The sequence below is a fragment of the Ailuropoda melanoleuca genome, chromosome 3 (genome assembly GCF_002007445.2).
Source record: "Ailuropoda melanoleuca isolate Jingjing chromosome 3, ASM200744v2, whole genome shotgun sequence".
Taxonomy (NCBI): Eukaryota; Metazoa; Chordata; class Mammalia; order Carnivora; family Ursidae; genus Ailuropoda; species Ailuropoda melanoleuca.
In genome coordinates this window covers 29808470-29830278 of record NC_048220.1, presented here as the reverse complement: position 1 = coordinate 29830278, position 21809 = coordinate 29808470, and the positions used below count along the sequence as shown (strand labels likewise).

At 37.6% G+C, this 21809-nt stretch overlaps 1 protein-coding gene across 7 annotated transcripts in view; it reads right to left on the bottom strand.

Annotated features, from left to right (window-relative positions):
* NDFIP1 (Nedd4 family interacting protein 1) overlaps positions 1–21809 on the bottom strand; it is a 110699-nt gene that overhangs the window by 3702 nt on the left and 85188 nt on the right. For all 7 annotated transcript variants that reach the window (XM_034656184.1, XM_034656186.1, XM_034656183.1 and 4 more), the window contains 6 exons: positions 19325–19412; positions 13706–13836; positions 10554–10641; positions 9287–9411; positions 7166–7232; positions 3683–3788 (listed from right to left, as the gene is read on the bottom strand). In XM_034656184.1, the coding sequence (XP_034512075.1) occupies positions 3685–3788; positions 7166–7232; positions 9287–9411; positions 10554–10641; positions 13706–13836; positions 19325–19412 (603 nt within the window). In that variant the 3' untranslated portion in view covers positions 3683–3684. The remainder of the gene's footprint in view (positions 1–3682; positions 3789–7165; positions 7233–9286; positions 9412–10553; positions 10642–13705; positions 13837–19324; positions 19413–21809) is intronic.

Below are 21809 nucleotides of genomic sequence, written 5' to 3'. Positions count from 1 at the left end.
ATGAGCTCCCAAAAGGGAACCTGAAAGCGGCCCCTGAGAAAGTAGCACATGAGCTTCAGTACTCGGCTTTTGTAATAACTACTTTAGCTGACAGAGGCCTTCTGGGGTCATTTTAAGGTTTGTGTGTACTGTATTTTGGATCGCCTGAAAAGAAGTCACTATTCTTATACCTTTTTCCAGTAAAATGCCAGATCTTAGGACAGCGTGGGAATTAAGTTCTTTTTCTGTTATGGCAAAGCTATTTTAAAAGTCCGAAATGCGTCTTTCTGGCAAAAAGTAAGCCTACAGCTAGCTTTTAACTGGCAACAACCACATTAAATGAAGTAAGAAGTCTCAATGAAAGAAAATAAAATCTTCATTCCTTACAAGATGGTTTGCTAGCATAACTTCAAACTAAGTTAAATTTCCTCTGAACTAGAGAAACAATCTACATTTGGACCTAGATGAACAGTTCTTAATCCCTGTCAATGGACAAAGAAAAATCAGTCCCATGGGATATTATGGCTTTTCAGATTCTCTTGGGGATACTGACAATTAGTAAGGAAGTCATTAGAATTCTAAATGCTGCTCTAAGTCCCCAAACCCCTAATTTAGAGCTCTGAATCCTCTGGGCATGTCAGAAATGATTTCAAATCAACTAGAATAGCAAAGTCAGACAGAAAAGGAAAGAAATCTACTATGCCCTCCACTGGGGGATGCTCGAAATCTCTAATAACTCTTAAAGCACAATAAGCCTTCTGATTCCAAAATATAGAGCTTTGCAGGCCTATGATGTCGCTCCAAGCTCCATGATCATTAGTACCAATGACAGCCTATTTCAAATCATAACCGCAAATAAAGACGCTTTGCTTTACATTAGGAATACTCCTATAAAACATTTCAGAATTTTTAAAAATCCAAACAAAACAGGTAACAATTTTTATAAACAAAAGCCCCTCAATACAGTCTCTGACAATACAGGAAAACCAAGAAGTTCAGGATTTCTCCTAACCCAGCTGTTATTTGTTATGTATTAGAAACAAGATGGGAAAGGGACACCTGGGTGGCTCAGTCAGTTAAGTGTCTGCCTTCAGCTCAGGTCATGATCCCAGTGGGATTGAGTCCCGCCATCAGGCTCTCTGCTCAGCGGGGAGCCTGCTTCTCCCTCTGCCTGCCTCTCCCCCCTGTTTGTGTGCACACTTCTCTCTCTGACAAATAAATAAAATCTTTAAAAAAAAAAAAAAAGAAAGAAACATGAGGAGGAAGGTTTGCAATCCCCTAGTAAACATCGAAACTTCCTTCTAACTGAAGGATGAAGAGAATAGACAGGTGTGATCTCAGTCCATTCAGAAATTCAAAGCTACCATTTGACTAGACTAATGGAATCTATTATTTTTTAAAAAGAGAAAGAAGGGGCACCTGACTGGCTCAGTCAGTAGAGCATGTGACTCTTGATCTTGGAGTTATAAGTTCGAACCCCATGTTATAGAGATTACTTAAAAATAATTTTAAAATATTAAAAAAAGAGAGAGAGAGAAAGAAATCTGCCCCTCAGGATATTTTGGGCTCCAAAAGATTAGGGGAAATCTATAGGTGATTTTGGCACCCTTTGTAAGAAGAAGAACCATGGCAACCCAAAAGAATTAACTTTTGAATCTTTGGTAGTTAAGAGTTAAACCTGAGGCTTAGAAATAATAACCAATTATAATCAGATATGGAGAGGAAAGAAAAAAGATGACAACAGTAACTGCATAAAACTTCAGAGAACATCTGATAAGTCTCTTATTAAAGTTAGGATGTCCTGGACACAAAGACATATCATGGGCTTAAGGGCTAGGCCAGCAATGTCAATGTCCACCTGTGTCCTAATTCAAATTCAGGTTATGCCACACACTTTTACACATGCAATAAAACATTCCCCTTCTCAAAAAAAAAAAAAAATCAACACGTGTGGTAATCTTGATGACTAAAATTTTCTTTCAAATAAAAGTACATACTCCCTTGAAGAAATTTACTTTAACCAACAAAAGCCTAAGTTCTTTGTATGCTTCAACTTTTGTAAGAAATGCCTTAAGAATATATTCCACCATGCAGATATCTGAGGTTATCTCTCACTATCATCTTGTTAGTTACATAAGAATATTTAATTATACATATAAAGCACTTAGTGCAGTATGTGATATATAGAAAACCTGAAAAATGTAATTATCATATCATGCTTGAAAAATTTTTCGTCATATTCAAGCTCTCATCATATTATTCTGTTGCTTACAAACTTCTAATGCTGTCCCCCATCACCTGACAAATTAGATACGGTGGCTACTTTCCTTCCTAGAAGCACACATCCTGATACCACCATGAATCTTCAAAACTGAGACCTCCACTCTAAGCATATGATTACCTACACAAATTGTGACTAACCTACAGAAAATACAGAACAAATTAATGTTCATAAAGGGTTAGCCTTGCAGTAAGCCAACATGTCACTGGATTTTAAGGGCTGCTCTATAAATTCCATTGCAAATGGGCTTAGTACTCAGTACTTAGATACTTAGTACTTAGATACTTGAGAACACTGTCTCAACCTGGCTTTTCCAGCCTTGACCTTCAACACTCCTTTATGTTACAACCAAACTGCTGTCCCTTGAGCAAGCGCCATTCTTCCCTGCCTCTATTTACACTCTTCACTCTGCTTCAAGTGATTATGAAATCTTCCCCACCTTATCCAATTTTCACTAGTAGAAATTCTACCTACCACTTAACATTTATCTCAACTGATACACCCTTTACAAAACCTTTTCTGATCTTTGGGGGGCGTCTGGCTGGCTCAGTCAGTAGAGCATGTGACTCTTGATTTTGGGGTTGTAGTCTGAGCCCCCCACTGGGTGCAGAGATTACTTTAAAATAAAATCTTAAAGAAAAAAAAAACCCAAAACAAAAAAATCTTGCCTGATCTCCAACTAGCCTAGTCCCTAGGTGTAACACAAGGCTCCCCCCACGACCCACTCATCCTCAAAGTCTTAAGTAACAATGAGCAAAGTTCAAGAAGTCCTATAGCTTGTTACCAGAGAGGTCTCTCTCTGGTGTACTCTTTCCCAAGATTTCAGAGCTCTTCCTTTTTGCAGCTACTGATGTAAGATGAAACCAGCTCTGGGGAAAACCACATAGCAATCAAAGAGGAGCCTCAACAGGGCTTGGACCCTCTGTTCTAGCTAGGCAGGGGGAAAGGCCCTTTCCCCTTCTTTTCCTTGAGTTTGATACCCCTTACCACCAGAGTGGTAAAATCAGGGTATGAACCTAAGAAGGGTACCAGGAAAGTCTCCCTGACTCATTTTGAGATGGAAGCCTTGGTGGGCTTGTAAGTATACTAGACAAAAGGAGTTTCTAATGCAGCCAATGGCTTCTTCACATTGGAGTTCTGAGGTTTAGGGGAGCTCAGTGATTAGGCTTGAAAGGCTCCTCCCCAATACTTTCCTCCGGAACCAGTATAACAATAAGCACTGGCTTCAGGATTCAAGACTCAAAGATCTAGGACCCATAGTTACAGCCAAATATCCTAGCTCCCCGATGACTCCTAAGACTCCTGCCTCTTCTGTGTTTTCAGAACACAAGATAATACTTTCTCCTATGGCAGTTTTTCTAACTTGCCCTTTTCAACAGCTTTTTATGAAAACACCCATTACTAATACATTTTTAAAAATACCTTTAATAAATAAAGAGAACTCTGGTCCTGGGGAGATTTGAGAAAGTTTCTGGCATCTTCCGAACTTTTGCATAATTGATAAATCCTCTGAGAAACAGGAGAAACCCTGATTTAAAAAAGAAAAGCCAAGAATGAATTTATGATTTCCATATTAAGTCCCCTCCCCAGAAACATCCCTCTTGACAGCACTACTCTATCATTTTTCAGCTAAGAGCTATCAAAACATGAGTAATTTTCTTCAAAATTTCCAAAGGATTTCCATTTCTCAATGAGAAGACATAATCTCAAGAGCCCAAATCAAAGTTTTTTTTGCAGCACATTAAGAATCTAATTGATCTAAAAGGGAAATAAAAAATAAGATGGAGTTAAACATGTACATTTGGAAACCTGAGAAGCCTTATCAAAACCTACCTTCTGGGTTCCAAAAAAGTATTTCAAGATAATTAACTTAAAAAATTTTTTTTAAAAAGGGACAGGTTACAAAATATTTTTCTCAAGTTTAAAAAAAAAAAATCCATTCATCTTACCATGGTATTTTTTTTTCTGTCAACTGTACATATATTGTCCACTAGATGTCAGGATCCCCTTACCTAGTACAAGAATTTTTTTTTCCTGAACACCAATTCTTGTATTCTCAACTCTGAACTCTATTTCTCTATTCTTAAAAAATATAGACAAGTAGGGTACACTTGGCCATTTATTTACCAGGCACTAAGGGAGTCAGACTGATTTTGTGTGTCTACGCCAGAAGCTATACGTTCAGTTGGTACCTCTTCTAACAATCTGTGGGGAAGGTGGTGTGCCCCCTCCAATGACAGCACACATGCTCCTGGCCCTCCTCCTTTACAGCTGGTCCCTGAGTCTTAAGAGACTTTTTATTTTTATTTTTTATTTATTTTTTTAATAATAATTTTTTATTATATTATGTTAGTCACCACACAGTACATCCTTAGTTTTTGATGATGTTAAGAGACTTTTTAAAAACAGCTTTATGGTGATGTAATTCACATACCATGAAGTTCACTCATTTAATGTATACAGTTTACTGGCTTTAATTTTAGTACAGTTACAGAGCTGTAGAACCAAAACTATTACCTTTATTTCAGAACTTTTTTATCACCCCTAAAAAAATTACCCATTCAGTAAACACTCCTCATTCCCATTCTGTTTGGCATCAAAAGCAGTAAGTGACTATAGAGCAGGGGTCGCCCCATTTTAAGTGCTGGGTCGGGGAATCCTAGTGAAATGGAGAGCATACAACCTATATGGAGGGGACACCTACAGCTCAGCTCCAGTCAAAAGGGTGGGTGCCAGGTGGAAACAGAGGCCGTTTTGCTAGATATGCCAGTTTTTTTTTTAGAAAAGCAAAAAAAATTCAGACATTTTATGTGGAAACTCTCGATTTTTAAATGAAGGCAGCTAATTTAAAAAAACCTCTGAAAATAACTGTGGAACAAACTAACTACAACCACCGGCTACCTGTAGCTCCCGGGCTGCCAGCTTCAGAACTCTGTGCGGACCTGCTGCAACAAAACAGAACACCCACAAACTGGTTCTTTCTGCAGGAGGAATTCCAAAAACGACCCAAACACTGGGTCCAAATGCACAAATGGGGGCGCCTGGGTGGCTCAGTTGTTGGGCGTCCGCCTTCGGCTCAGGGCGTGATCCCAGTGTTATGGGATCGAGCCCTGCATCAGGCTCTTCTGCCGGGAGCCTGCTTCCTCCTCTCCCACTCCCCCTGCTTGTGTTCCCTCTCTCTCTGGCTGTCTCTGTCAAATAAATAAATAAAATCTTTTTCAAAAAAAAAAATGCACAGGGGCGCCTGGGTGGCACAGCAGTTAAGTGTCTGCCTTCGGCTCAGGGCGTGATCCCAGCGTTATAGGATCGAGCCCCACATCAGGCTCCTCCGCTATGAGCCAGCCTGCTTCTTCCTGTCCCACTCCCCCTGCTTGTGTTCCCTCTCTCGCTGGCTGTCTCTCTGTCGAATAAATAAATAAAATCTTTAAAAAAAAATGCACAAATGATATCCAAAGTCTCAGCGTTTTTTTGCTTACTAGCAAACAGTACGACAGAAAGATCAATTAATTACAAGTATTATAAATTCACTTCCCATGAAACTTTAATATAGGAAGACAATCAATTCATTAAGTTTCTTTAAATTATCTGTGCTGTCAACATTCAACCTGAAAATATGCTTAATGGCTCTCCTTGGGTCCATTCAGGATTTGTTTGGATTTAGGCTTGGGGGGAAAAAAAGAGAGTCAGCCTTTTTCTTAAAGATACAATTCTGAGAATAAGCAAACCAAGAAACTATTCCTCCAAAGTAACTCTTCTTTGGGGCATGTTTATTATTAAGCATCTCAATAATTGAGGGGGAAAATCATGATTTCTCTTTCCGTGGAATTCCAATGACTATCAGCAGAGTAGATGATACTGTTGGAGAGGCTGGGGGTGGTGTGATCTAAGACTTGTACCTTCCAAGTACAATTTAGGTTCAGCAATGCATGGTCTATCACCATAGACAAAGCAGGTAGGTCCTGAATGTATTAAGCAACTCTTGGGCATGGGTGCTACCCTGTACTAACTAGACCCATTAGCAGCATTGCCACCAGGGATCTTAATTAAGGAGGCAACAACAAGGTCCAAAACAGGAGATAGGAGAAAGTGCTATCAGAGAAGCCAGGCGAGGCAATTATACCATCTTTAACAGCTACAGGAGGCCCCTGCTATAATTCCATAGAAATGAAAGCAGTGATGGTGGTCTGTTATTGTATCATATATTTTCTATACAAAGAACAAAGAAGCCAACATATTCACTCCGATGTTCATTTCTTTGCTTTAAAATTTCTTGAAAGAAGCTATTTTAAAATACATACTTAGAGTAAAAAAGATAATCTTAAGATGAACAACCTGAAATTGCCTAGCATACCTTTTTTTTAAAAAAGGCCTCCTCCTCATTGCAAAATCATTCTTATTCTCATCGGTATTGAACTAAAGAATTCTGGAAACCCAATAACGATTCTTCCAGAAGTTATGTCTAGCAAGGCTATACATTTTGTTTCCTGCTGACAGATCCAACTGAAGACTGGCCGCATACATTCCTGAGTAGTTCAATTAGTTACAATATACCTATAAACAATTTGGGATGGAGTCTGTGAACCCTTTTGTGGTGATAATTCCCAAGGGGAAAAACACTCATAGACTATAAAGTCATCTAATTAGTGTATCCCACTGTCACATGGGAAACCTGAGACATATATACGAATGGGATAGGAAAGATCAACCTCCACTAGGAGATGTTTTATTATTACGCACGTTACTTTAATGGTGATGACAAACTAATCTTGAAGAAATATTTTAAAAATTATACTTATATTGCTAATATATTACTGTATTAAAAGATGAGGGGTTACTAAAAGTAATTTTACTTCTAAAATTTAACAATTATCTTTTCTCTCCTTTGTCTATGTTAAAAGCACTTACCTAAAACCAGGAACACCCACCAGAGCCAGTACTGACCATCAAAATATCCAGGGAAATAGGTGGAAAACTGAAAAATAAAGCAAATTAGTTTATAGTAGCTTAGCAGGTAGAATTTCACATTTTAACTTAAGGGCACACAAAACACAAGACTTCTGTACACTGACTAAATGCTGTCATTTAGCTCTCACAATTTTTTTAAGTGAAAATATTTTATATATTACTGACTTGAAATGATTATCATATACGCAGATGTATTTCCTTTCATGGAAAGTCAATCTTGAATACGAATTTGGCTTTATAGACTCTTTCAAGTGCTCAAATATGTTTATTTTTTTAAAAGATCTTCCCCACACAATATTCATCCTTCTAGAAATTTTTTTTTAAAGATTTTATTTATTTATTTATTTGACAGAGAGAAAGAGCGCACAAGAAGGGGAAGCAGCAGGCAGAAGGAGAAGCAGGCTCCCCGCTGAGGAGGGCTCAATCCCATGACCTGAGCCAGAAGGCAGCCACTTAAGGACTGAACCACCCAGGTGCACCTAGAAATATGTTTTGATACTTTCACTTTGCTTACCCAATGCCAAAACCAATTATTTTGTTCCTATTGTTCCAGGTACGCCTTGACCTTGGAAGCTTTATCATGTACAGCACAATAATCCCACTCCTTTGCCAAATAATGGCACATTCTGGCGAATGGGAAGTGAGGGCTGCTGAGGTTCTCCTGCACTTCAAGAGCAAAGAAGAGAAAAAATAGTTTTCTTTCTTCTGTTGAGCATGGCTGTGCTTCTGATGTGATCCCTGCAACTGCCATAGCTGTGAGAGCCCTGAAGGAGGGGCAGCTGTACCAACATGCTGAGCAGAGGCCACAAATGTCCCTAATGATGTCAATGAAACACTGATTTCACTACCCTCCATGGCAGGACGTGTTTTTATGGGAAATAAATTTTCCCCACTGTTTTCTAAGCCATTTTGAGCTCAGTTTTCTGTTACTCCCAGACAAAAGCATCCTGACACAAGCTGATTCCTTCAATTCAGTTTTAACATTTGAGTCAGCGTAGTGAAGATTTTAGTTAAAAAGAAGATTGGTAACTACTGTTATCTATTTTCTATTGGGGGCTCTGATATCCAAAAGTTTAACACAGTTTGAGCATTAAAATACAGTATTTTATCTCTTAATAGAATAACAATTTAAGATTCAGAGAAGGAATGAAAAACCTCTTTAGGGCTTGGGTTCTTCACCTAAGTTCATGGCTTGGATGAATATGTATTAGCTGCCTGGGGAAAAAGTCCACAACTTTTTAACAGATTCTCACAGGAACTCAGAATCCTAAAAATAACAACTGGTTAGAATAAATAAATTTGAAAAAGTCCAGTGGTCAGTCAACACCCACTAATAAGTTAATAATGCCAATTCACGATGAATACATTGATTTTTATCTATTAAGTTGACAAAAGCAATAAACTTACGTGAACTCACAGTACACTTTAAGAGACTAGATTTTTAAAGTATATATTGCTTCAGCAATTCTTACTATCAGTAACTCCCAAATCACTGAACATCTCTCTCTTAATATACTTTAGAAATAAGGCCCCCTAATCGAATAGCACTTGTTAAACAGTTTCAGCTCCCAAACATTTTGGCATAACCAATGATGCTACTGATAAACAATCCTGGAAGGGAGGGAGGAAGGAGGGAGAAACAAAGGGAAGGAAAGAAGAAAGACAGACCTAAACTTTAGTAGAATTAATGTGAGGAATACCTGTTTTTGATGAGACAACAAAGAAGTGGTACCTTTCTTTTTATTACAAAAACAGCTAATTTCAAAACAAACACACATATCATATCATAAACATTAAAAGCAGAGAAAGCAAATTGTCGACAACCTGTAGGATAGATGCCTTGGGACCACCAATATTCACAAGGTCTAATTATAAAACTTACGTGCATGAACCACCTGCAAATAATTTAGGTTCAACTTCATGAAACCAGAGCAAAGACAAACCTAAACTCATTTTAAATGTAGAAAAAAATGTAAAAAAATAAAAATAAAAATAAAATAGTCAAAGTTATTCTACTTATTGTTTCTCTACAGGGTCTATTTTTTCTGGTATACAACTTACCCTGACAATCAGGATCCACTTAATTAGAGAGAGACCAAATCCTGAAATGGCCCCATACCTTCCTGCAGCTGAGGTGGTCAGGCAGAAAGACAGAAAAAATCCAATCCAGTTAAAGAGGAATGCCACTGTAAAGGCAGAGAAGAAAAAAACTGTGTCAAACGTATCCTCTTACCCAAGAAGCAAGAGTGCTCTCTACACCTGTTTCCGCTTAAATGGCTTTTCCAAGGATAAAAGACAGCCCAGCCCATCCACCATAACCCTGGCCCTACCTCCCCAAAACATCCATTCTCTGTCTTCTTCCCAAAAACAAACAAGAAACCATCCGCTCTGAACATCAGGTATTACACTGTTATGTCTGCTGCTATTCACTTATTCACTTTCAGAAATGCCTTAACATTCACCGAACTGTATGTATACTTACGCCTTGGACCCTTTATATGTTACACTTCAGTAAATAAAATCTGATTCAAGTTATTCATCCCCCTACTTCTACGAATTTTGACAGCTTACATAATGTCACCTCTAAAAGCACTGAGTTTCCTTTACATCTTATCTTTTTAATATGGGAAATTTAAAAATGGCTGCTCACTTCTAAGTGACACACATGGAAAGATGAATGCAAAATAACACCAAGGAGGCAAAAAAAAAAAAAAAAAAGGTTAACTTTTATCAGTCAGAAAATAGAAGCATGATGGGGTGCCTGGGTGGCGCAGTCATTAAGCGTCTGCCTTCAGCTCAGGGCATGATCCCGGAGTCCTGGGATCGAGCCCCACGTCAGGCTTCTCTGCTGGGAGCCTGCTTCTTCCTGTCCCACTCCCCCTGCTTGTGTTCCCTCTCTTGCTGGCTGTCTCTCTCTGTCAAATAAATAAATAAAATCTTAAAAAAAAAAAAGAAAAAGAAAATAGAAGCATTCAAAAAAAAAAAATCCATCAGACTAAGGCCTTTAATTCCTACTCTACAGGTCAGGTATGAGTAGGAGCATTGCTAACAGTCTTTGCAGACCTCAAAGATGAGGCATAGTTCATGTAAAAATATAGCATCCCAAAACTGCTTCAATCCTGTTTTCTATATATATTCACAGAAAGAGAAGACAAACGGAATACTAAGATAAAAGTAAACTAAGCTCTGAACGTCTCAGTAAAAGGCATCAAATAAACACAACGTATTAAAATATGAGCTCAACTAGTCATTTTAATTCGTCAGATTCACCCATTATTCAAAGCACTCCAGTCTGTGGGAGGTGGTTCTGCTATGTGTATTTACTTACTGAAAAAAGTTAACATGAAAATCCCATCGTTTCCTATCCTCAGCTGGTCAGCATCATCAAAGTCATCCCGACCCACAAAATCCTCATCCTAAGTGAAAAGAAAAAGAATAAGGTAAATTCACAATGAATTATTCACAGGTAAATGAAAGGCATCAAGAAAAATAAGGAAGGGGATAAAAATGAGTACCAAGGAGAAATTTTATTGCTTTGGCTCAATTCAAAACTATGAGCATTAAGGCTCAGTATGTGTTAAAAATTTTATTTTGTCTTTTAACTAAAAGATACAATTAGAGAAAAAACAAATCTTTCTTCCACCTCTATAGTTTTCTAAATGAACTGTTCATTTTATAACCCAAGTCCTTTAACAATGAGCTTCAAAAATTATAAAGCTCAATAAGAAGTATTAACTCATATATATCTAAAGTAAAGATATACATTTGGCTTAAATTTGGTTGATGTTCTAGAATCACTAACCCGGGGGGGCCTGTTGGGGGCCCAGAATATCAGTCACCCAGGACCTATTAAGGAGCTCAAATGCTTTATGAGACAGGGGAGAAAAAGGAGAGCATGATCACACATGAAGAGGCTATAGGGCTGCCCACTGCTCAACTCCATAACCATTTGTTCACGTTAGCATATATGTCTGAAACAACCTCACTTCCAAGCTTATTGGCAGATAGGATCTTTCCATCCTAACCTGAAAACATAATACTCCACGTCTAGAAAGAACATGATCCTCACCAATATTAACACCCACATATGTGGCCCACCTTTTTAAATGATGAGGGTTATGTGTTGAAATACTGAAAAATATATGAATATACACTTAAAAGTTAGATTTGTACACAATCCAATGAAGGTTCCCCAAAGGGAAAAAAAAAAACAACTAGGGACAATCCAAATTCTCCCTACACAGACAGAAATGGGGCTGGGAAGTCCATAACAAGCCTGGGGAGGGGGTACTGGAGAAAGGAAAGTGTCAGTGTTAGCTTCCATTTCTAACTTAACACATTTCTTCTGTTAGAAATTCTTACAAGAATGTGTTTATGTTTTTTAAAATACTAAATACCCAGTTTCTGACTTCATATTAGGAAAAATAAAGCTTTGCCTAATTAGATGCTAACTGGTTTTTTGCAGAAATACTCAAAGATATACTACAAAAGGACATGGCAGTAATTTCTAGCAATATTGCAGGTGCCTTCTAACTGTTCTTCCTGTCGTTGGTCTTTCTACTAGATTCCTGTCGTTGGTCTTTCTACTAGATTCCTCCTACAAATTGTTGCTGGGTTAATGTTTCTAAAACAGCATATTTGTCTTACCATATCCCTGCTCAAGAGTCTGTGCGACCTACATGTAAATCTAAATGCCTCAGCCTAGCATTCAGAACATTCTACAACCTATAGTATGGTCACAAACTCTTCGTTCAAGCAAAATCAATTACTACATTCACAGAACCTACCCTACAACAGGCTGGATTCACATAAGCTTTCTCCCTTTTTCCCTCTGGAATGTTCTTATCCATCAAAACTCAGGGCCCACTTCAAATCCCATCTTTCCCACCATCACACAGTAAAAAGTCATGGCTCTTAATGCTCACTGCACTTGTACTGCTGCTTAGATATTGGCATTTGTGGGCCTTTCCCCCAGCTATATTTAAGTGCTTGTATAGTAGGAGTATTGCCTTATTCAAAGTTTTCTACCTATCCGTTGCAAAATACATAGCACACTGTATAAAAAAGCGGTCTACACATGTTTGCTACATAATGTTTAACAGGTTCCTAAATATGTATACTTGTCAAATAAAAGTATTCTAAGAAGTTCTGCTATTAATCAGAGCTAATCACCTTGTCTATTTCCATGGGACAGTCACCATATAGTCTAACAAGACTACAAAATACACACAGGATTTTGGAGTCTAGAATATCTGGGTGTGACTCTCACCTATGCTATTTATTAGCTGTATGACTTCAGGCAAATTACTTAATCTCTCTGGGCCTCAATTTTTGCATCTGTAAAATGGGGATAATATAATCTCTACCTTGCAAGGTTACTGTGAAGAGTTCAAACATTATACTGGAAACTAAGCACAGTACCAGCATGACATTTGCTTCCAATATATGGTTATTATACTAAGACTGTTTTGCCCTTAGACCATAAGCTCCTTGAAGGTTGCTAGTTTCTCTCTGGCACCTGCAAGGACTGAGCACACACCACCATATGGAATCAGCCTAGACTGGGCTTATAAACTATTATTTCTGTCAAGTAGTGATTTCAGAAGCCCCACCCCTCATAGCAGGTGTGGTCTATAAACAGTCCACTACCCTTAGGCCCGAACTTCTGGGGCCCCGTCACTGTACTGCCCAGGCTAAACTTCTGTTTTTGTTCTCATCATTCACTCTGGTTTCCTGTTGGGACTGTGTCTGGAACCCTGACTGACCCATATTCCTTGGGAATGGATCCTACTCCATCTTTTCCCAATATCTGGCCTAAGACCCTACCTACATCACCTTTAACCTGGATGAATATTCATGAAACCACGTCTAGTCACTTGCAGATCCAACATCAAGAACAAAGAGTACCCCAAAGTCTCTTCCTGGCTTTCATCACACCCAGTGCCTGCCTCCCAAGAATCAACATCAGCCCATATGGGATCTGAATTCACTATGCCCCAAAGATGGAGTGGTCTGGAATGCTGCTGGCATGAGGTTCACTGAGACAATTGCTGGGGCCCTTTTGTAAGTTTAATTCTATCAAGTTGAACTTATTCTCTCTACAGATCTCCCCAGCTGCTATCTACCTAATACCAAAATATGAGGTGTGCAGAATCAAAGCAAAGTCAGTGTACTTGCTAAATCAGCCCCTGCTCTAAGACATGTCAGTCATGGCAGGAAAGTTGAAAAAATGGTGGTAACAGAAGAGATATAGGGAAAATAAGCTGGCCTCACTAGTGATTTTCTGCTGATTTGTACCTCTTACTGCATCATTTTCCGGAAGAGCTAAGAGTTTGTTATGCCAAAAGAAAATGTACTTTTAAAACATTAGCTGTACTTTCACTAATCAGTACAATCATAAGGAATACATCAAAAGTGAGTAATGAAAAGAACCTAATTCCCATAAAGCAGCCAGCAAGTAACACGATAAATTGGACTTACTCTTCCAGGAACCAAGGGGATAGTAGCTTCAGCCTTGGTTCTCTCAGCTTCATCGTAGCTGGGCAATGTTGTTGCCACATTGTAAGATGGAGGTTTTGGAAATCCACACTCATCTTTGTAGTCAAAATACGCTGCAGAATAAAAGGAAGTCACAATTATCTGACCTTTAGCTAAACTGAGGAAAAAGAAGATTTCCACTAACTCTGGCAAACAAAAAATAGCTGTTCCTCTAAGAGTACATACAGAATAATTGAATCGAAATGTTTATGTATGAATATGAGCTTGAGAATAATCTTTAAATTTATTTTAAATTATTTAAATTTATTCATTTAAATCACTCTGCCTTCCCTTCCAAATGCCTTTTATACACTTTTTCAACTGTCACACAGTATGTTCACAAATGGCAGTTAATATTAATAGTGGTATAAAGACAACATTTAAGCCCAAAATACCTCACCTGTGCATGTGTAAGCTGTACCATGGTTTCCTCCCATTCATGAACAAGAAAACCAACTTAATATAGAAGTTAAAATTCATTTCTCACAGGTTTGTTTTAGCACTTTGATTCTTACACATTAGTTTTTACCACGTACTGTTTTTGTATGATGTGTCTAAGGTAACTAATTCAGTTAAAGAGCCATTATTTATTTGAATTAAACCTTTCATTTCCTCTTTTTAATATTGCATCTTCATTCTCATTAACTCTTACTATAAGAAACTCAATATTTATTAGCAAAGAGCAAATGTGGGGCGCCTGGGTGGCACAGCGGTTAAGTGTCTGCCTTCAGCTCAGGGCATGATCCCGGCGTTACGGGATCGAGCCCCACGTCAGGCTCCTCTGCTGGGAGCCTGCTTCTTCCTCTCCCACTTCCCCCTGCTTGTGTTCCCTCTCTCACTGGCTGTCTCTATCTCTGTCAAATAAATAAATAAAATCTTAAAAAAAAAAAAAAAGAAAAAAAAAGAAAAGAGCAAATGTATTAAACTTCTGCACAATTTTTTAAAAAACAAGCATCTGGGGGAAAAAAGTCCTATAGTTCATCAAGATTAATATTTTTCTTTCTTTTTCCCCTCTAGTTAATTGCAATTAACTTCCAATTTCACTGTAATATAGTATTGAAATCATAAATCAATACAATTCACCTCATCAACAAAAAAAAAAAGAAGAAAAATTCTATTGTACTCACATGGGCAGAGAAAGCATTTTGTTAAATTCAACACCTTGCAGATAATAAAAACCCTTAGCAAATCAGGAACAGGAGAAAACATCCTTAATCTGATCATAAGTCTCTATGAAAAACCTAGAGTAAATATCATAATTAACTGTAAATTTTTAAAAGTTTTCTCCCCTAAAATTAGAAATTTACACAAAAATGCCTACTCTCACTACTTCTTATCAAATATTACCTTAAAAGTCCTAGTAGTTGATGTAATATGGCACGAAAAGGAAATGTAAGACATAAGTATTAGAAGGAAAGAAAATAACTGCCCTTAATCATGGATGATGAAATCCAAGAGTATCTACAGACAAGAATTAACATGAATTTAGCAGAGTCTTTGCGTACAAAGTCTCTGGATGATATACACCATCAACTGTATTTCCATATACTAGCAACAAATAGAAAATAAAATTCTATATGGAACTTTTACAACAGCCCGAGGAATAAATCTAGTAATAAACACATAAGTCCTCAATACTGAAACCTACAATATACTATTGAGAGGATTAAAGAAGATCTTAATTAGATGGAGAGGTATATCATGTTCACAAACCGTAAACAGTATTATAAAGATGTTAATTCTCTTCAAACTGACCCCCAGATTCAGTGCAATTTCAACTACAATTCCAGTTTTTGTTCTGTTACATTTTGTGGAAATTGATACGCTAATTGTAAAATGTATAGGAAATGCAAAAGACCAAGAAAAACCAAAGCAATCTTGAAGAACAAAAAGTATGAATGACCAACATTACCAGATATCAAGGTTATAAAACTCTATAATTAGAACAGTAGTGGATGGGCATAAAGATAAATAAACAGACCAAAGAACAGTATATTGAGTCCAGACACAGATCCACTCATATATGGTCACATGATTTACAATAAAGGTGAAACTGCAGAGCAGTGAAGAAAGAATGGTCTTTTTAATAAATGGTGCTGTACAAACTGGCTATCCATACAGAAAAACAAATTAATCTTGACCCCTACCTTACACTACACAGAAAAAAACAATACCAGATGGAATAGAAATCTAAATGTGAAAAATAAAATTTCACAGCTTTTAGAAGAAAATACACAAAAATGTGTTACTGAAACTAAAGCTGCCACCTAATCTAATTTAAAGAACTTTAAAGATACATGTGTATCCATTGACATTCACGGATACACATGTATACATATATGTTACAAAACAATGCATCATTTCCCATCTTTTTATTTTTCATCAAATCAAACTAAGTCATTACAACCTGAAATGTACAATATGAATTAACCCACTGCCATTCTAATTCTGAATACATGAATAAAACTGATACCTACTATTACCTTAAATTAATCAACATGTTTATTTCCCTATTTCGAAAGATTTTTTAAATAGGATCCATCAATATAGACACTCATATAATTTTAAATTTCCATGAAAAGTCTAACAATCTTTCAAGTTTATTTAATACATTCAGACCAAAAAAAACCCCTAATATTTCTTAGATTGTTCAATTTATATGCCACAAATTAAAATAGGTAGAGTATGCAAAATAATTTGTGCTCTTTTTCCCCCTACCAGTATGCGTGTCTTTTTGTTTCTAACCACTTTTCTCATAAATGGACTAATAAGTATATACAGTCAGTATTTATCTAAAAATAATAATAATAATAAGGAATGTTAATTTAACGACAAAGGGGGGAAAGACCATTTAAGCCATTTTAGAGTTTTCCTTTAAAAAAAAAAAGTAAAAATGCAAGACCTCTGTTCATAAACAATAAAAAAATTAATGTTCTTGGGTAACTTATGACCCCTAAAAACATATTTCCCTGAAACTTCACTTATCTGAAACTCAAACAGCTCAAAAGAGACCCAGGAATTTTAAAGTCTGGTTGCTGAGACACCTGGGGTGGCTCAGTCGGTTAGGTGGCTGCCTTCGACTCAAGTCATGATCCCAGGGTCCTGGGACAGAGACCTGCAGCAGGGAGCCTGCTTCTCCCTCTGCCTGCAGCTTCCCCTGCTTGTGTGCACATTCTCTCTCTCTCTGACAAACAAATAAAATCTTTAAAAATAAAATAAAAGTCTGGTTGTTTATAGGGTGCCTGGGTGGCTCAGTCAGAAGAACATGAGACTCTTGATCTCAGGGTCCTGAGTTCAAACCCCACATTGGGTGTGAAGCCTACTTAAAATAAAATTTTTTTTTTAAATTTTTTTTAAGTTTGGTTGCTTATTTATTTATTTTTAAGGCCTCTGTGTAGTTAGATGAAATGCCACAAAACTTAAAGACTTTATTCAAGAGAGCATTCTTCAGGCTCTATTCTGGAAATAGTTTACCTCTACCTTATACCCAACAAAACAATCTTTGTTATTTGCTGTTGAGGTCCATAGTAAGATTAACAAAAACAAAAGAGAAAGAGCTTAAAGGGACTTCATAAGGACAGCTAATAGGAAATACCATCTGACAGCAAAAGGAGAATTTGATTCTTTATTTTTTTTTAAAGTTTTTTTTTTTAAAGATTTTATTTATTTATTCGACTGAGATAGAGACAGCCAGCGAGAGAGGGAACACAAGCATGGGGAGTGGGAGAGGAAGAAGCAGGCTCATAGCGGAGGAGCCTGATGTGGGGCTCGATCCCATAACGCTGGGATCATGCCCTGAGCCGAAGGCAGATGCTTAACCGCTGTGCCACCCAGGCGCCCTGAGAATTTGATTCTTTAATCAAAGTTCTACAAATCTCAGTGAATAAAGGCATCACTACAGTATAGAAAAGAATACCTTCTAGAGAATGTTTGATTGTAACCTACATCATAAGGAAAAATTTAAACAAAGAATATGACATGTAAGTGAATAAGAGAGAGAAGTGTTTGAGAAAGATTTCTATCCAAAATGGTTATAAGGGGGCGCCTGGGTGGCGCAGTCGTTAAGCATCTGCCTTCAGCTCAGGGCGTGATCCCGGCATTCTGGGATCGAGCCCCACATCAGGCTCCTCCGCTGTGAGCCTGCTTCTTCCTCTCCCACTCGCCCTGCTTGTGTTCCCTCTCTTGCTGGCTGTCTCTCTCTGTCAAATAAATAAATAAAATCTTAAAAAAAACAAAACAAAAAAACAAAAAAAGAAACCAGCAGGGACTATGTGCTGCCTGCAGATCAAAGTCTGCCTCTTAAAAAAAAAAAAAAGGTTACAAGATTTTATAATTACAGAAGGTAGAAACAAATAATTCAAGAAAAAATTACGTCCTAATGATCCTAGGTACTTTAATGCAAAGGACTTTTATCATTAATAAAACAGGAACCCAACTTTTTTATTAAGTTAGAATTTTCACTGGATGTCTTTTTAATGGAAAACCAGTACTTACAGTCTGAGTAGAAATGAATAAATATGGCATGGCACTGCGATTCTTTCTCAAGTCTTGGTGTTCTCATTAGATTCCATGAGACACCCTAGAATTCTTCAAAAAACCTTAACTTAGCATTGTTAGTTTTTGATGCTTACAAATGAAATTAATACAAGGAGGCAGGGTTCAAAATTCCGAGCCAGAGTGGAGGTAAAGAACTCTCCGACCCATGTTCTTCATTATAATGGCAGCCGCAGGGCCAGAGAGACCAACAAATTTAATCCCACATCAACTGACAATAGCTGCCCCGAGGTCTGTACTGAAAAGGATTCTGGGCCTGTGTTTGGGATAAATCCTGTCTTCAACTTGCCTGTCTACCCTGGGAAGAGGATGGGTTTGGCAGTGGCACCATGGGCCATATACTTGCCACTACCACACTTCTCTATTAGAGAAAACGGAAGATGTTCCATCAAAACGGGTCAATCTTCAGCAACTAAAGCAGAGCTGCTCTCAGGCAGCTTTAAGCTACACAAAGTCCTCAACTGTTGAGATTTTCCTTCTCTTCCCCAACCCTTCTACATAAACATGTGAAAAATGTAAAAGACAGTCTGACATGAGATGTGAAGATGAAAGATTATTTAAGGAGGACTTAAACTATGAGGAACATCATAAAAGAGCTGAGAGATTTCCAGTTTTTTTAATTAAGAATTTACTAGCACAAAAGAAATCAAATGTACTATGTTCCAGGTTGCAGGCACTAGAATCACAAAGAGCAAAACAATTAATGAGGAAACTACAGAAAGAATAAAAATCAGACGATCACGTGGTTGCTGAATTTCTACTTCCTTTATATTCTGTTGGAATGAAATTGAGTTCCATAAAAAAGCCACACTGAAATGGAGTTTTAAGAGTTTTTCAGAACAGTAACATGAGGGTTTTTTTTTTTTTTTTTTTCACTTTTGGTGATAAACTACAAATAATGTCAAAGACTTCTTAGGGAAAGCTGAAGCAAAGGCAAAGACAAACAGACAAATACTGGACAAGCCTCTGGCCAAGTGCATTCAAGAGCCACCCTGCCCAGGTACCTACCTGCACTCTCTGCAGAGATGCTGCTGTATGGTGGAGGAGCGTCGCCTACAGCCTGCTCTGGCTCTCCAGGCTCATCCTCATTCTGCAACTAAATAAAAAGTCCACATTTTAGTCCAAGTGTAAAGCCAACCAGACAGAGAAGAACATGAAAACTGGAACAGCCCTTCTGGAAAGCTATTTATTTGGTAACGTGTTTCAAAAGCCTTAAAATGTGTAAATCCTTTACAAAGTATTCTGCTCTTAGGAATTTATCCTAAGGAAAGAGTCAAAGAGGCAAAAAAGGTACATGCAAAAGTTACTGCAGCAAAAAATAGAAGCAACCTAAATTCCACCCACATGGGACTTTCTAAAGAAATTATAGTTCATCTCACAAAGGATCACTAAGCATCCATAAAAATGAAAATGAAAATGTGATGGCTTGAACAGATATTTATGCTGTACTGTTACATGAAAAAAGCAAAATTTACCAAATAGAATGCATAATATAATTTGGTTGTGAAAGACAGATACATGAAGGTCTAGAATGAGAGACACCTACAGTTTACAATGTTTATCTCTAGCCGATACAATCACAAGGGAATTTTTCCTTTTTGCTGTTTATATACATATTTGAATTTTTTGTAATGAACATTTAGCACTTGTATAACTTTTTAAGTTAGAAAAATAATCTAATAATAATCTCTTAAAGATAAATCACAGCAAATCAAGGTCTGCCACTATATTCAGTATGCACAGAGAAATTAAATCTTAAATAACTGAGATATTTACAAAAACACAAAATTCTACATAATTCTATATATATAAAACCTCTGTTAATAAATCTCCCTCTTCCCTATCTCAGCCATTTTCTCGGTCAAATCTACAGCCCCAGTTACTTTAAATAACTCACACTGCAAAGTGTGTCTTTCTGCCACTGCCAGTCTGGATAGTCTACCCAACTCATCTTCATAGAACAAGGACATCTGATTTAATTTTTCTACTGCGACAATTAACTACAGCTCATTTAAGAAGATTAATTGGCTGAGAAAGGGAGTCAATTTGTAAAGTAATAACAGAGTATGTATCAATGTAAATAACTTTGGGGTCCAGGTCCTGCTGTATGCCGTCATAATATACAGAGCCACCTGAGCCACTTGTAAAACACACACCCCTCTAAACCAACTGCTACAGAGAACTCTATCTTGAACTGAGACAAGAAAACAGAGAGCCTGACCTCCGGTAACATGAAGTAGAGCTCCCTAATTCCTTAAACTGTTAATGAACCATCTCAGTCTCTAATCCCTATGCTATTCAAAATCGGAAGCCAGCAAAACTTTTCGGATTAACACGTAATGTATTCAATTTCAAAGGAATTCTTGTGCCAAACTATCATCAACATCTACCATCTGGGCACAATTTTTTGAACCCTAGAACTCTAATGTAAAACTTAAGGCACTCCCAAAGGAACTGTATTGTAACCTAAGATGAATTTCCTTTTGAAGAATGCATATAGGGCAAAATAGCTATAGTAAAGCCACATGTTCCTGGGACAGTAAATTATTTAAATGAGTTCCTGGAGCCACGGTTCACTCGAAATTCTTTCAACATTATATGAAGCTCCAGACAGGGTATTCTCAGCCTACTCCCACCTAACCACTGTTGTGCCCTAAGAATGTCACAAAAGAGTCAGCAGCAAAAACAGAGGCAAAAACAGACTTTACAAGAATGTTACCTCAATATACTGTAGCCAGTCATGTTCTTTATCTAAACCAAGCCTGGAATTTTTGACCCGTTTTAGATTTCCTGAGCTTGGTCAAATAATCATGTTACCTCTGCATAATTTAGGGTTTAGAAAGGAAGCGTAACAATTCTGACAAATACAGAAGTCCAGAGAATAAAGAGGTCTTACATGCCAGTATCTATGAGATAGGCTGCCTGTCTCCTAGCAACCTGGAGATGTGCAATGTGATCACCCCACACCTAGCTAAGAGATAACAGAGCAAAGAAAGTCCAACTGCCTCAGAAACCCCCATTTTTTCTTTGGTGAGGGGAAAAAACAAACATTTCCAGGTGAAGTTTTTTCCCTCCATTAAACTTCACTTTAGAATCATGTACTAATACCATTTCCAACTGAAAACAAAAACAAAGACGATAAAAAACACGCACTATGACTCTGGAGGCTCCACATGCTGGGATGATCCCCGGACCTCACTAGGCTTCCCAACACTGGCCTATTCTCTATATGCTGGTTATACGTCTAGGCTCCACCAAGAAATGTGTTTAAAATAAAATACTACCAGGTGGGGGAAAAAGAAAAGAGGCAAGTATCTAGTGACGACCACCTGTGTGAATAACCTGCTAAACAACAGAATCCCTAAATATATATCTTTTTACACTATGGGGACATCTATGGCCGTTAATTTGGCTCTGCTAGCCAAACAGATCAGGTACTCACTAACAAGGCGGGGGAGGGGCGGGGGTTGGAGGGAATGCACAGTAGAACTAC